At 35.1% G+C, this 14,733-nt stretch overlaps 2 protein-coding genes and 1 long non-coding RNA gene across 3 annotated transcripts in view; all 3 read right to left on the bottom strand.

The window, feature by feature from the left end:
* Nucleotides 1–1,262, bottom strand: part of LOC107745769 (cold shock domain-containing protein E1-like) — a 13,258-nt gene extending 11,996 nt beyond the window's left edge. The window contains exon 1 of the mRNA XM_016559748.1: nt 1,190–1,262. The gene's annotated coding sequence lies outside the window, so the exon portion shown is untranslated. The remainder of the gene's footprint in view (nt 1–1,189) is intronic.
* Nucleotides 1,263–1,361: 99 nt separating this feature from the next.
* On the bottom strand, nt 1,362–4,448 carry LOC107745770 (uncharacterized). Its single transcript, XR_001640631.1, has 2 exons — nt 4,354–4,448; nt 1,362–1,936 (listed from the first exon to the last, which is right to left on the bottom strand). It is a non-coding gene; the product is annotated as an uncharacterized LOC107745770 (long non-coding RNA).
* Nucleotides 4,449–4,976: 528 nt separating this feature from the next.
* Nucleotides 4,977–14,288, bottom strand: LOC107745836 (protein-serine O-palmitoleoyltransferase porcupine-like). The gene is made up of 14 exons (XM_016559842.1): nt 13,980–14,288; nt 12,423–12,596; nt 12,115–12,175; nt 10,541–10,672; nt 10,373–10,416; nt 10,059–10,240; nt 8,434–8,564; nt 8,190–8,315; nt 7,996–8,096; nt 7,827–7,903; nt 6,266–6,329; nt 5,940–6,025; nt 5,662–5,772; nt 4,977–5,526 (listed from the first exon to the last, which is right to left on the bottom strand). The coding sequence occupies exons 2-14, from the start codon at nt 12,556–12,558 to the stop codon at nt 5,428–5,430; spliced, it is 1,350 nt and encodes a 449-aa protein (XP_016415328.1). The 5' UTR covers nt 12,559–12,596; nt 13,980–14,288; the 3' UTR covers nt 4,977–5,427.
* Nucleotides 14,289–14,733: the final 445 nt, after the last annotated feature.

The following is a 14,733-nucleotide window of genomic DNA, read 5'->3' as shown; positions in this document are numbered from 1 at the left end:
AGGGGGGGGGGGGACTGCAGTACAATCATCAGAATTTAAAAAATTTAAAGGGATAGTGCACCCTGAAATTCTGTCATTTATTCACCTGTTGTTCCAAATCCATAAGACTTTTAATCATTTTAGGAAAACAAATTATAGTATTTATTCTCACATCTTTTGTCCATCCACTGATGAAAAAAATGGATCGCTCTGGTTTAATTAAAAATATCTTCATCTGTGTTTTAAAGATGAAAAAAGTCTTATCGGTTTGGAACAACATGAGTGAATAAATTAATTTTTGGGTGAACCATTCCTTTAATTCTCAATTAGTTCTTAACTTTAACTGTCAGTTATCCACCTTATTTTTCAATGCGGAAGTAAGCTGTTTTCTGTGAATGTGCAAGACTTCCAGGTTCATTAGCCGCTGTAGGGAAATAATAACAAAATGCACTAAACGGTAAAACTTTTAAACTGTAAATCTTTTGCACTACAAACCACTGTGTTCATAATTAAGATAAATACATTCAAATAATATGGGAAGACAATTTTAAACAGCAAAATGAGCTTTGTACAACAAAAAATAGCTGGAAGCGAATGACACCATGAATGAAACCAGTCCCATAAAATTTACAAATGGCTGCGCCCGCTCTTACGGGAAAAATAAGGTGGATATTGAGCATGATAATACGAATGATCTCTGTTCCAAAACCTACTGAGATGACTAAATAGGCAGCATTTCAATTAATCACATGCAATGGAGAGGAGAAAAAAAAACATCCAAGATGGTGGTCCAAGAAAGAGATGTGTCAATTAAAATATATTCTTTAATTCAGTTCATACTAAAAATATCTAGATTTATAAAAAAAAAAAAAAAAAAAAAAGTTAAATTTTTCAGTTAGATTTTATCTAATATTTCAGTTTCACATATTTTACAGTTTTTATTAGCACTGCTAGTTAACTTAGCAAGATGCTAATGCTAAACTCATTAAATTTCTGTTAGGATGCTATCTTAGAAAGTAGCTCACTAGTTTTTGGAACAGAGCAACACATTTTCAGCTTTAAATTAAAGAGATTGCACAATAAACAGCATGGACAATTGCCCTTTTTTGGCACACTGTATATTATACATGAAAAACAAACCAGACAAATCAGGATTATTCATTAGATTAAGGGGGAAAAAAAAGTGGGATGAGTGTCTGGCATGGCTTACCTTGTTCTGTTGTCTTGGAAGGCTGTAATGATTTGGACCAATCAATCGCGCACACACACTTGTAAGGTTCTCCTCTCTGGCACACGTTCTAATTACAAAAAGTTGCAAAAAAAAAAAAGCACAAAAAGCTAAACAACAAAAAAAAAAAACACAAATTTTTCAAATAAAAAGGCAAGTGCAGGTGTATGAACACTGCTTTTGAAAAATAGTGAACAGAAATGCAAGAGAAAGACTGAGGGAACGGAAGGGGAAAAAGATCAGGGAGGGAGGGATTCGGTCTGCAGTTGACAAAGAAAAAGGTCAAAACTGAAAAGACTAGCAGACAGCAGCCCTCTCCACACCCCAGAGGAGGACGAGGTGCGGGGAGGATAAGGAGGGCTTGGGTGCAGCGTTGGGACGTGTGCTTTTTTTTTTTAAGCTGTTGAGTAGGCACAAACTTCTTGTCTCAGATCAGGTCTCGCCTTCACTGTTAACGGTGATGGCTGGTTGCTACGCTCGTTGCGGCCTGGTTCTGTTTCTTAAATCTTTGGTTTGCTCATTTGGTTGTTTTGTGTTGCTTTAGTTTTTCTGGTTTGTAGCAGTGCAGTTCTTCGTCTTGGTCTTGTCTTCACAGTTGCTGTACCGCTGGGTCGTTTTGGGGATGTTCGTTATGTTTTCTTTTTCCTTGACGTTTCTTCTGACCGATCAATGATCTGAACTTGAAGTAGGTTTCAGATGGTACAAAAATCAATTCAGTTTCACTTCATACTGTTTGGGAGGGTGGAAAAAAAAAGGATATTAGATCACACAGATAAGTTACACATTAAATGTATTTAGTCCAACAAATAAGTATATTAATCTAATTCAGGTCCAGTTTATTAAACTAATTTTGCCCCTCCCCCCACCCTCCATATATGATTTAACACAATCAATCCCCTCAGACACATTCATTTAATGTGGGTTAAAATACCATGTTACTCTCCTGTTGATACAACAGGTCTAAAAATAACATTTCCTCAGCAGCCTCATGTACAGAAGAGCAGCTGACTGAATACACACATGAGGATCAACAAGTCTCGGCGTGAACCAGCATTTGGCTGAATATTTATGGAATACATTCAAATCAAGAGGTAAACAACTGCACATATCCAGCATGCCAATCATTCAGTTCCCTCCAGTCTATTACACATGAGATGGGAGGATCAAAAAGCTTAATATATAGGCCAGTTCATTACTTGCTTTGATGGATTATGTATACAATTATCAAGTAGATGGATGGAGACTACATATTACCTAGCAAGCCAATTTTATTTTGCAAGTCGCAATGAAAAAGTGACGTAGTTAAAGATCCTTTGTTCCACATTGTGCCGTACATCCAACTGTAATGGATTATTAAAAAAAACAGCAGGGTGAGGACTTTAATCTATGTATTGGTTGTTAACTGGATTTGGAGATGTGCGTTGACCCAAAAGTGGATGCAGATAAATTGTTCTCAATTAGATCTATAATATGCATTCAGAAAACAAGGGGGAATCAAATTGAAATCGCATCATATGACCCCTTTAATATAGGTCTATGCGAATTTGCCATTGTACTATTTTATGGCTGATGTGTTTTAATTACTAGGCTAATAATGAACCACAAACTACGATCGTTTAAAAAAAATGGGGAAATGCAAAGTTTGTTTATTTGTGTTACAATGCGGATTTTGTTCCAAGAATATGAAAGATCTAACGTTAAATATCAAAATAAGTGCTGAAGCAGCAAGAATGTGAGATTGTTATTATTATTGGTTGCTGCTGAGGTAACCAATCTTGGTCTTTCTCGGTTTTATCTTCGCAATGGCTGTAGAAATGGTTGTTAATTCTTGATTTGGGTCCGGCACAGACATGTTACAGGTAATAATATGATCAAAAAGTCACGGCAACAAACGACTTCCTAAGTTTAATTAAGTTGAAACGACTTTCACAATCAATTTGATTAAACTTAATTCATGTTTTACTGTTGCTTATTGTCACTGTAGGCTTAGGCAATTTTTTTCTATGAATTTTAATGAATATACAAATTAATAAAATTAGTTTTATTTATTTTGTGTTACAAAATTTGCATTTATTTATTTAACGCTGCACCCCCAGTAGAAACTGTAGATTTCCAGAGCATACATAAATGACAAAATCAGGACATGAGGCTAAGTGACGCAAACAGCGCTTGAGCAACAGCTGGGAGTGGATCCATCTGGAGCTCATCCAGAGACAAATTCACTAGTAATGCCTTTTTAGACAAGACAACTCAGACACATGCTACTCATGTGAGCATATTGGATGAAGACAAACAAAAGGTTAAAAGTAGAATCTATGGCGTTTCAAACCCAAACAAGAGAATATGACCGTTCTCAACCCGTTTCAATCAAAGTATTTCCATCAATTGTTCAACCTCAACGGGAAAACCATGGAAACGGCCTTTGTTGGAAATATATTTTTTTTTACCAAAATTGCTCTTACAAAAAGCAATTTATTTCGTAAGAGAAAATTCTGTAGCAGTTTAAGCAAAAATATATGTTCACTATAAAATTGTTTTTTATTTTTTAATTGATTTTAATTACTTTCCAGGGCCTGCAAAATTACAATTTCCAAATTCCATGATATGTCCAGGTTATCATCATGACCATAAGAACACTGGTTTTAGTAAAAACTCGTTTGGAAAGCAAGTAAACTCTTTTCCTGTCCTGAGAAAATTGGGTTTAGCTGTTTAACTCCATTTACTATGTGTCGTGATCCTGTCGGGCTTAAAACAAATCACTCAGTCCGACAACAAAGGCGCACGGCGGCGACTGTCGGGTCACGTTGGGCCGCCGCTGCCGCGCTGAAGCCTCGACTGGACGCTTCGTTTCTTAATAAGTGACCTTTACAAAATATCTCCTATGACGGGAGTGGAAGATTAAGAAGTTAGTTTTGTATTGTTGCAGTAACAGTGCTTTAAGCGCTGGCTAGCATGCTAAACCGCTAGAGTACACGCAGAGGAAACACTGCCCCCACCCTAAACCATATACGTTAACTGTTCCAAAACAAGCAGGAATATTTAGAAAGAGTGATATAAACGCAAACGTCGGAGGCTTAAACGTTCATATAGCCGTGTAAGAGTTATGTGACACCGCAAAATTGAATAAACATATTAGAAAAACTCACCCCAACAGCTTTCAGCACTGTCACCAGCGCCGCCATAAGCAGCACGGCACATTACGTAGTGAGGAGCTGTGCTAACTCTCGCGATATTAAAACAGTACCGTGTGAACTGAACTGTGGGGGACACGCCACTGGGTCAGAGGTCACAATCAAGTAACTCATTTACGTTACTCTGTAAAGTACAGCTAACTTTCCTCTATTTATCCACCATGTTAAATGTTATTTTCAGATACTGTAAGAGATTTTAAGTGGCCCAAACTTGGACTTTCTTGTATCAGATTTTATTAAATCCCCTCTAACTAAAAGTATTAACCAACCAAAACCATGTTTTACTGTGGTTTATGGGCATGACACTATGCTAACACTATTATTATTATTATTATTTTTTTACTTCTACCTTGGTAGTACATGTTTTGTTTTTTTTTTACTTTGGACATCCATAAAATACCATGGTATTCCACAATATCTGTACATTTATCAAAAGGTATTACCATTTGATACCACATGGCTGATCAAAATAAGTAATAAGTGTCTTTGGATAAAAGAGAACAAAGTTTCAAAGTATGCACTGTGCCCTTGAGTAATGCACTTAGATATAATCAATGAAAAATAGTCATGTTGGCAAATTTTATTAGAAAATAATAAATATTATTGTCAGACCTAATTGACAGCTTTTGATAAAAATATGAAACATGTTTTATAAAAGTGACAATAACAAGGTCACACTGAGACTATGCTTTCTACTGTATATCAAGCCGTACAGAGAGAACAAAAAAAAGAGATACAAATAACACTTAATATACTCTGCACACTGATATTTTTTCTTTTGTTTAATCCAAAATTGTACCAAATCTAAATCAAAATAAAAAGAACAAGTATGACCACATTATGAGAATATGATTCTTTTAACAACATGAGTCATAAGGCACTTTCCATGGCACTCTTTTCCAGATGAGGGACAGAAGTGTGCATGTAACACTGACAGTTGAAAAATGCAGTCAATGGTAAGAATCCACCTTCTTTCATGTTCAGGTTCAGTGAATGGTCCTTTGATTGCTCAGTACTATAGTATTCTCTTTAAATGAGCCAGTAAAACACAAAACAGCCAAACATCACCCAATGGCTCGCCCAGTTTAGCTCCGACCACTTTTGAATGGTGTGACTGGCCATGTAACCCTGTGTGGAAACAAAACACATGATAAAACAATTCTTACTAATTGAATTTAATATATTTTTATCAGTAGCTGAATATTTATATTAGAATAAAATTGTGTCTACTTTTAAATTGCATATGCATATGAAAACGCTCACTTCCTCAGCATGCATGCTGTCCATTTCAGAGTCAAACAGTGATCCCAGATATGTCAGATGGAATATAGACAATGCACTGAAGAACAGGTTAACACCATACACCCACACCATCTACAATAGAAAAAAAAAAGAAATAGACATATCAATATAAAAATATAACACTATAAGAAATTTCAGTGGAAATCTGTGAACTAGAGATCTCATACTACACAAACCAAAAAACAAACAAACTGTTTTTATCATGAATTCAGCTGATCCTGCATTGCAGGACAGATCACCTTCTTATTTTGGTGATGACAGTCATTTGGACAGCGCTTTGACAGTATACAAGCACTGAAAATCGCCGCCAACCGCTTTCTCAGAACTGAAAGAGGAAACAAAGACAGAATTTGAGTTCTGTTGGTTAGACCAATGATGTGACATCTATTATAGATGTTATTATTTCCTACCTACTGAAATATGTGCCATGATGACTGTATGCATTAGTGTTAATATATTTTCAGTTTTTTACTTAAATCTAATTAATTAATTAATTGATTCTATCAAAGCTGTTTTTATTTTATTGATGGCAAGCATGCATGAATAAACAAAAATTATTGTTTACCATGTTCAACATAAGTGATGATTCCCAAAGACAGCAGCACGGCCCCCAGATGAAAGCTGAGACCCTGGCAAACAACACATAATTAATTAATAAAAGAAAATATACTATCATCATCATCACTATCAAGTTTGGGGGCAGTAAGATTTTTTAAAGAAATTCAAACTTTTATTTAGCAAGGATGCATTAAATTGATCAAAAGTAAATACATTCATAATGTTACAAAAGATTTGTATTTAAAATAAGTGCTGTTCTTTTGAACTTTCTATTCATCAAAGAATCCTGAAATAAAAAACAAATCACAGGATATGTGGGGGCATGTTAGAACGAGCCGTTTTAGGTAGGCGTGGTTGACTCTTAACTTTTATAAAGAATATCTCTTTGGATTTGAGACTTTAGTTTTTGCAAGAGCTTGTAACACTCCAAAGAGAAAGGAAAAATTTAAATCGCATCATATGACCCCTTTAAGCAGTTGTTTTCAGCAATGATAATAAAAAGAAATGTTTCTTGAGCACCAAATCAGCATATTAGAATGATTATGTGTAGACTGGAGTCATGGCTGCTGAAACTTCAGCTTTGCCATCACAGGAATAAATTACATTTTTAATATATATTAAAATAGAAAAGAGTTATTTTAAATTGTAATCATATTTCACAATATTAGTTACTGTATTTTTGATCAAATAAATGCAGCCTTGGTGAACATAAAAAACTTCTTTAAAAAACATTTTTAAAAATCTTACCAACCTCAAATTTTTGAATGGTAGTGTAAATGAATTTAGAATCAATGTCCCACATTAACCACCAGAGGTCTCCACCCAACTACAATACCTTGAATTATGCATCCCTGTCACTAATATTTGTCTTAGTTCAGTGGTAGATTACTGTTCTGTGATGTACAATTTACATACTAACTGAAAAAAAAACACACAAAATATATAAAAGGTGTTTTAATTGATTTTAGACCTTTGGCTATTTTCTGCCAGAATTAGCAACAAATTGCACTCACCCCTACACCCACATGTCCTTTCTTTTAAACCTACCCTCTACATGTCAGTGAACCCAAACAGATTCACATTTACAGTATGTTTTTGACTGGCTAAAAAAAAAACACATGTCACCATAACATGACGAGTTTGATGCACGGATACCTAAAAATACTTCCAGCAGTTATTCTTATATACTTATATTCCTAAAGGTCAAACTGGTAATATAGCATGAACGATTTTATCTTAGCTACACAGTGAGTTACAGTACAACCTAACATGCACAACTACAATAGCTTACTAAGAAGACAAGGCATAAGCTGCCAGGGTAGGCAGCTGTGATTGAATTATCTATCTACACCAGCTGTAGACAGCAGTTTAAATCTGGGTCATGGTGTTCTGAGATAAGAAACCCATCTTTATCCAAGCTGTCATGTTACAGGGAAACTGTTTTCTGGATCAGGTGTTTTTTCACCCTTACACAAACTCAAATCTGTTTAAACAGATGGAACCTGATTCTGTGTGCCAACAAACCTTGGTAAAATGTTAATAACCAAAGAGCTGGAAATAATACTTACATGTAACAATGCACTGGCAGTGTAGGTCACCAAGATGGCAGGAAAAGTGCCAAGTTTGAGTGCACTTTTAAAGACGTCTGTGTGTTAAAATGTACAGGGAATATTTATATGAATGCACAACATTTATATGCATAAATACTGGATCACAAACCTGAATAAATATACATACATGCATTAAGCCACTTAGACATGGGCAGATTCCAAGAGGTAACAACTTCCACCATAGACCTCGGCAATTCCACATTCAGAGGTTTAGCTACTGTAATATCCCTTTGAACGAGAAAATGTGCCACATTAGGTCTCAACAATGCTGTTATTTAATAACAAAAGAGAAATAAAGAGAGAAAATGCATGAGTATGCACCATTTGATGTGGTCTTTGTGCTCAGAGAATCCAGCTCCAGCCATCACAGTGGTTGTTTCACTCAAGTAGCTGACAAAATAATTGCTGAAGTGGAAGGACACCGCATTTTCATAAGCGTGAAGCCACCTAAGGACAAAAGGCCAATAAAAACAATATTAAACAGAAAATGAAATAAACATTCAAGCTAGCCATTTCATTTCCTCTGGATATGGAATCCCAATGGGGAGGGAGGGAAGCAGCTCACCTACGAGGAAGTCCATCACCGTAGATGGGAATGAAGTAAGGAAAGAGATAAGGAGCAATACAGCTGGAAATAACCAGGCAGATCTGACTCCTCAGAAAGCTCAGAGCAATCTTTCCAAACCAGCCAGCACTCTGCAGGAGATAGCAGGATAGTTACTGTATAGCAAGCTCTCTGCTGAAGGAAACATGCTCAGAATAAATCAAAATGATCTTCTCTTCAAAGAAAACAATGATTTTTTCCCATTTAACATTTAGCATGAAAAACATATTCAATTTATTTTAATGTCAATATCTGCATATAAAGATACTTTCTGAAAACTGCTTTGAAACAATAAGGTTTGGGAAAAACTCTATATGAATACACTGGCTTGGGTTGACTGTGTGTGTGTTTGGACAGAGTGTAAGCAACTACAATTTTATTTATATATCACCAAAAACAGTGTTTACAAATACTTCAAATACATATTTATATAAAGTTCGGGGTCAGTGAGTTTTTGAGAGAAGTCTCTTATGCTCACCAAGGCTGCATTTATTTGGAAAAAAAATATATAGCAAAACAATAATAATAAAAATATGATTACAATTATTAAAATAAAATATTACAATTTAAAATAAATGTTTTCTATTTTAATATATTTAGAAATTTGTTTTGCCTGTAATGGCAAAGCTAAATTTTTAGCATTATTACTCCAGTCTTCAGTGTCACATGATCCTTCAGAAATCATTCTGATATGCTGATTTGGTGATCAAGAAACATTTCTTATTAATCAATGGTGAAAACAGCTGTGCTGCTTAATATTTTTGTTGAAACGGTGACTCTTTTTTTAATAAATAAAAAGAACAGAATTTATTTGAAGTATATTTTTGTTATCTAAATATATCTACTGTCATCTTTGAACAATTTAATGAATTCTTGCTGAATTAAACCATTAATTTCTTAAAAAAAAAAAGTACTGGCCCCAAATGTTTAAACACTAGTGTATATTTTTATAAACACTAGTGTATATAAACGTTTAAACACTAGTGTAATTATTGTTTTTTGTTTATAAGTCTCTAAATGGGTTAGCACCATCTTATTTGTCGGATCTTTTACAGGTGTACAAGCCCTTTAGGTCTTTAAGATCTTCTGGTCAATCTGTTTTAATTGTACCGAAGACTAGGTATAAGCGAAGGGGCGATCGGGCCTTTGCAGTTGCCGCTCCAAAGCGTTGGAATAGGCTTCCGCCTCATATTAGACATGCTCCAACTCTAAATGTTTTTAAGTATCACCTAAGGTCTCACCTTCTTTCCTTAGCGTTTGAGCCAGCAGAGTGTCGAGGTATTGTTTATGTTATGTTTTAGCTGTCTTGTTTGTGTGTTATGGTGTGTAAATGTGTTTTTAACTGTGTTGATTTTGTACAGCACTTTGGTCAACGCTTTGTTGTATTAAAATGTGCTATATAAATAAACTAACTAACTAATATAAAATAACGTATACATACATATAAATAAAATGTTCACGTAATATATACAGAAAGAGCTCACAGAAGTGAAATAATAATAAAAAAGAATAAATAATAAATGATTTATAGTAACTGCAAAAAATAAGACAATAAAACTAGGAATTTAAAAAATCATTGTATTTACCATTTTGCACCCAATAATTGCATCTGTGTAGCTGGCGAAACTGATCCATGGCCCAAAGATAATGGTTCCCGCAAAGCAGAGGTATCCCATGAACTCCAGCGGTGAGGGAAAAGAGGACACAGCGCCTCGATCGAGGTCAAAGGCCAGAGAGATGGCCTTCATGGCCACCACCATCTGAGATCCTGGACACAAACGAAACGGTCCGTATGGGAAATGCGACACCATAATGAGTGTCATTTGATGAAAATTATGTGACATGAAAAAAAAAACTTCAATAAAACATTCCAATTAATAATAATTCAGTGAAGACACACCTCTCATCTTATGCCAGGTCGCTGCGTCTATCATGTGTAGCTCCCTGCAATAAAAATGATCAAAATATGTGGCCACTTGTGATTGTGAGTTTTTCCAATTTGAACCAATTTTCTGTGTTCATTAGGCCCTATCTATAAAATGCAATCGTGTGGAAGTGAATGACAGACCCCATCAGCATGTAAATAAGGATGACGACAGAAAGGAAGACTCCTCGGCTGCTGGAGTTTATGCTGAGGAGCAGGATGAGGTAGCAAAGCAGGCACAGGATAATCACCCACATCATGTGCAGCTCAAAGAATGTGTACAACACGTACAGGCCGCCCGCCAGTGAGCTCAGATGCTTCACATGACATGAGACACCTGTCAAAAAGAGAGACAGCATTAGCTTGCCGCATCAAGACTCAACAGATGGACCCATACAGCAACATGAGTTGGATATAACAAGATCAAGTGTGAAGATTTTCGGTACAATACACATAGCTGTGAAACAGATGACAAAAAGCATTGATGTTAGCCATAAGAGAATCAACTGCGCCATGTTCCCATCCTTTGGGGGAAGACAGTTGAGCAGGTGTTTGAAGTGTCACATGATCCTTCAGAAATCATTCTGATATGCTGATTTGGTGATCAAGAAACATTTCTTATTAATCAATGGTGAAAACAGCTGTGCTGCTTAATATTTTTGTTGAAACGGTGACTCTTTTTTTAATAAATAAAAAGAACAGAATTTATTTGAAGTATATTTTTGTTATCTAAATATATCTACTGTCATCTTTGAACAATTTAATGAATTCTTGCTGAATTAAACCATTAATTTCTTTTTAAAAAAAAAAGTACTGACCCCAAATGTTTAAACACTAGTGTATATTTTTATAAACACTAGTGTATATAAACGTTTAAACACTAGTGTAATTATTGTTTTTTGTTTAAGTCTCTAAATGGGTTAGCACCATCTTATTTGTCGGATCTTTTACAGGTGTACAAGCCCTTTAGGTCTTTAAGATCTTCTGGTCAATCTGTTTTAATTGTACCGAAGACTAGGTATAAGCGAAGGGGCGATCGGGCCTTTGCAGTTGCCGCTCCAAAGCGCTGGAATAGGCTTCCGCCTCATATTAGACATGCTCCAACTCTAAATGTTTTTAAGTATCGCCTAAGGTCTCACCTTCTTTCCTTAGCGTTTGAGCAAGCAGAGTGTTGAGGTATTGATTTTGTTACGTTTTAGCTGTCCTGTTTGTGTGTTATGGTGTGTAAATGTGTTTTTTAAACTGTGTTGATTTTGTACAGCACTTTGGTCAACGCTTTGTTGTATTAAAATGTGCTATATAAATAAACTAACTAACTAATATAAAATAACGTATACATACATATAAATAAAATGTTCACGTAATATATACAGAAAGAGCTCACAGAAGTGAACTAATAATAAAAAAGAATAAATAATAAATGATTTATAGTAACTGCAAAAAATAAGACAATAAAACGCAAAATTGTGTTTATGAATATATATGTAATATAATTAATTAATATTAATTATGAACTTCATTTACTTATTACTAACATTATTACTTATAATATTTAATATTATAATATTATTGTAACATTTTAACATTAATATAACATTTTTGTAATGTTTTATTTATTATTTTGCTTATAGGCTAATTCAAGTTTTAAAAATATTTTTCTTGGCACTAAAGAAATATAAATAAAAAATTTGGCAGGGAAAGTAAGCAGCTCAAAGAATGTGTACAACACGTACAGGCCGCCCGCCAGTGAGCTCAGATGCTTCACATGACATGAGACACCTGTCAAAAAGAGAGACAGCATTAGCTTGCCGCATCAAGACTCAACAGATGGACCCATTCACCAACATGAGTTGGATATAACAAGATCAAGTGTGAAGTTTTTCGCTACAATACACATAGCTGTGAAACAGATGACAAAAAGCATTGATGTTAGCCATAAGAGAATCAACTGCGCCATGTTCCCATCCTTTGGGGGAAGACAGTTGAGCAGGTGTTTGAGGGCTGGTGTTGTGCATGATGGACTCACCTAGTCTACAGATGACCCGACACAGCAGGCAGACGAGCAGAAGCTGCCAGACCTGCTCTAAACCCTGCTGGGCAGTGGGCAGCACACAGCCCTCTGCTAGAGCCTGCAAGAACTCCACACGCCCGAAGGAATCCATCGTTATGTCCCTGGAAAGCTGTTACACACAGACAGGGTCTAGAGAGGAAAAACAGAGTATTATTTTATTGTATGATTATTGGATAAACAGTGCTAATGTGAGACTATTTCTGGCCAGTTGATGGAAATGTCACTGGAGCTAATCTGCCAGTGCTGCATTATCACAAAATCTTATATTTGTTGACCTTGAACATCTGTTTTTATGCCTTGCAAAGAATACATAAGGTTGCAAATGTGCGGATTTAAATATGTCAACAATGTAACGTCATCTAGCTTATCTATTAGTGAAGTTCTGCATTATTATCATTGTTTGATATGAATGTTATGAATTTATACCTGTCATGAGTTTTTATGAGCTTATATATATATAAAACCATCATTAGAATAATCTTTGAAGGAATAAATTATATATTGAAATATATTAAAATAGACAACAGTATTTTAAATTGTAATAATATTTCACAATATTAGTGTTGTTTGATCAAGTAATATATGCAGCCTCTGTGTGCATTAGATACTTCTTTCAAAAACATTGAAAAATCTTAAGTTCTGGTACACACATAAATGTTTAGCAAAAAATAAGATTTATCAACTTTTGTGGTAGGACCAGTAAAAATGTTGGCATAGGTTTGAACGGGTTAAAAATTATAAACCAGTCACCAATATTTAGATTTTTCAGCAAAATTGTGTTTATGAATATATATGTAATATAATTAATTAATATTAATTATGAACTTCATTTACTTATTACTAACATTATTACTTATAATATTTAATATTATTGTAACATTTTAACATTAATATAACATTTTTGTAATGTTTTATTTATTATTTTGCTTATAAAATTCAAGTTTTAAAAATATTTTTCTTGGCCTAAAAAAATATAAATAAAAAATTTGGCAGGGAAAGTAAATATCTGAACTACTGGCCCAACTAGGCAGGCAGGGGGCGAATCCTTGCATAACCTTGGTGTTCAGTTTATTTGATACATGTAATTGTTGAGACAGACAGGGACAGGTCATTCTGGAAAGACCTTTTCAAGATCTAAAGAATCCTGCATGAAAACCGGGCCAGTCTGTGTTCATATAACTGCCCCTTCATTCCTAAACAGAGGTTATATAATGCTGCTGTATGAGCATAAGACGAGCTTTACCTCTACTACATCACTGACTATCTGATCTATGATTCAAGAGCAGTTCGTTTCTACAAGTTTTATCGTATAGGAAATTAGGAATGGTGTTTTATTACAGTCCTTGCCTCGTATACACGTATTGTAGCCATTGCATCGTGCAAAACAAAACTAATATTCATCAAGATTCATGAACTTGAGACCGAGTTCAAAGAGCTGTTGCATATTAAACCCAACTAGATTGCTAGATTACGAAGGAAGAGCTCAATGCTGCACTTCCAAGCGATTCTTACCGATCTCCAAGAGCACACAAGTATCCTGCGCTACAACTGCAGACCCGGAAGTAGGATGAGACTTTTTCCAGTGGAATGTGTCGTCCAGCTCATCCAGGTGTCCTTTCCATTCCGTTAGCACGACCATAAACATCTGTAATATGATAAAATCCATCAGTGGAGAAACGCAACCGCTGTCGTGTTAATGAACATATCGGAGTTCAACCAAACTTGACTCCAGCGTGCTGCGTCTCTGTTCACTTCCTCCGCAGAGCCGGTGGAGGTGCTGGAGTGCCTGTGATTTATTATGGGAATGCACTGATAATACATTCAATACCTTTTCTGTTTTCCTTTCGATTCATTTATGATCAAACCCATTCAAAAGTCATTTGCAGGTCTTGATTCCAATTGCGCTTCTTCTCTTTTCTTTTCCACCCTGTTTTCCTTTGCTTTCTTCTGCATCCTAAATACACTCTTGAAATGACTCAGGATTGAGATTTCATTTATTATTATCTAGTGGAATTTAATTGCTCATTATTTTTGCCTATTGGAGAAAGTCAGTTTATGTACTATATATCAGGGAGGCTGGGACTAGCTGTCAATATAGGCCTCAATATAGGCCTAAGGTTTGGAGTCAATAGTCCCACTATATATATTTTCCCCCCTTTTCTTGGTTTTCAAACACCTACTTTAAAATTATTTTAAAATGATATCCCATAAACTAAAATTCCAATATCAGCTTATTTTTGTACTACTACAATTTTAATAAACGTCA

The sequence above is a fragment of the Sinocyclocheilus rhinocerous genome, unplaced genomic scaffold (genome assembly GCF_001515625.1).
Source record: "Sinocyclocheilus rhinocerous isolate Xijiao unplaced genomic scaffold, SAMN03320098_v1.1 scaffold558, whole genome shotgun sequence".
Lineage (NCBI taxonomy): Eukaryota > Metazoa > Chordata > Actinopteri > Cypriniformes > Cyprinidae > Sinocyclocheilus > Sinocyclocheilus rhinocerous.
The sequence above is the reverse complement of the archived record's forward strand: the minus strand, read 5'-3'. Positions and strand labels throughout refer to the sequence as shown.

Excerpts from the sequence above, each read along its gene's own strand:
- LOC107745836 (XM_016559842.1), bottom strand. The coding sequence starts at position 12,558 with ATGGATTCCTTCGGGCGTGTGGAGTTCTTGCAGGCTCTAGCAGAGGGC. Across the intron at positions 8,316-8,433 it reads GGTGATGGACTTCCTCGTAG|GTGGCTTCACGCTTATGAAA; the intron begins GTGAGCTGCTTC and ends TTTTGTCCTTAG. Across the intron at positions 6,026-6,265 it reads CATCACTTATGTTGAACATG|TTCTGAGAAAGCGGTTGGCG; the intron begins GTAAACAATAAT and ends TTCCTCTTTCAG.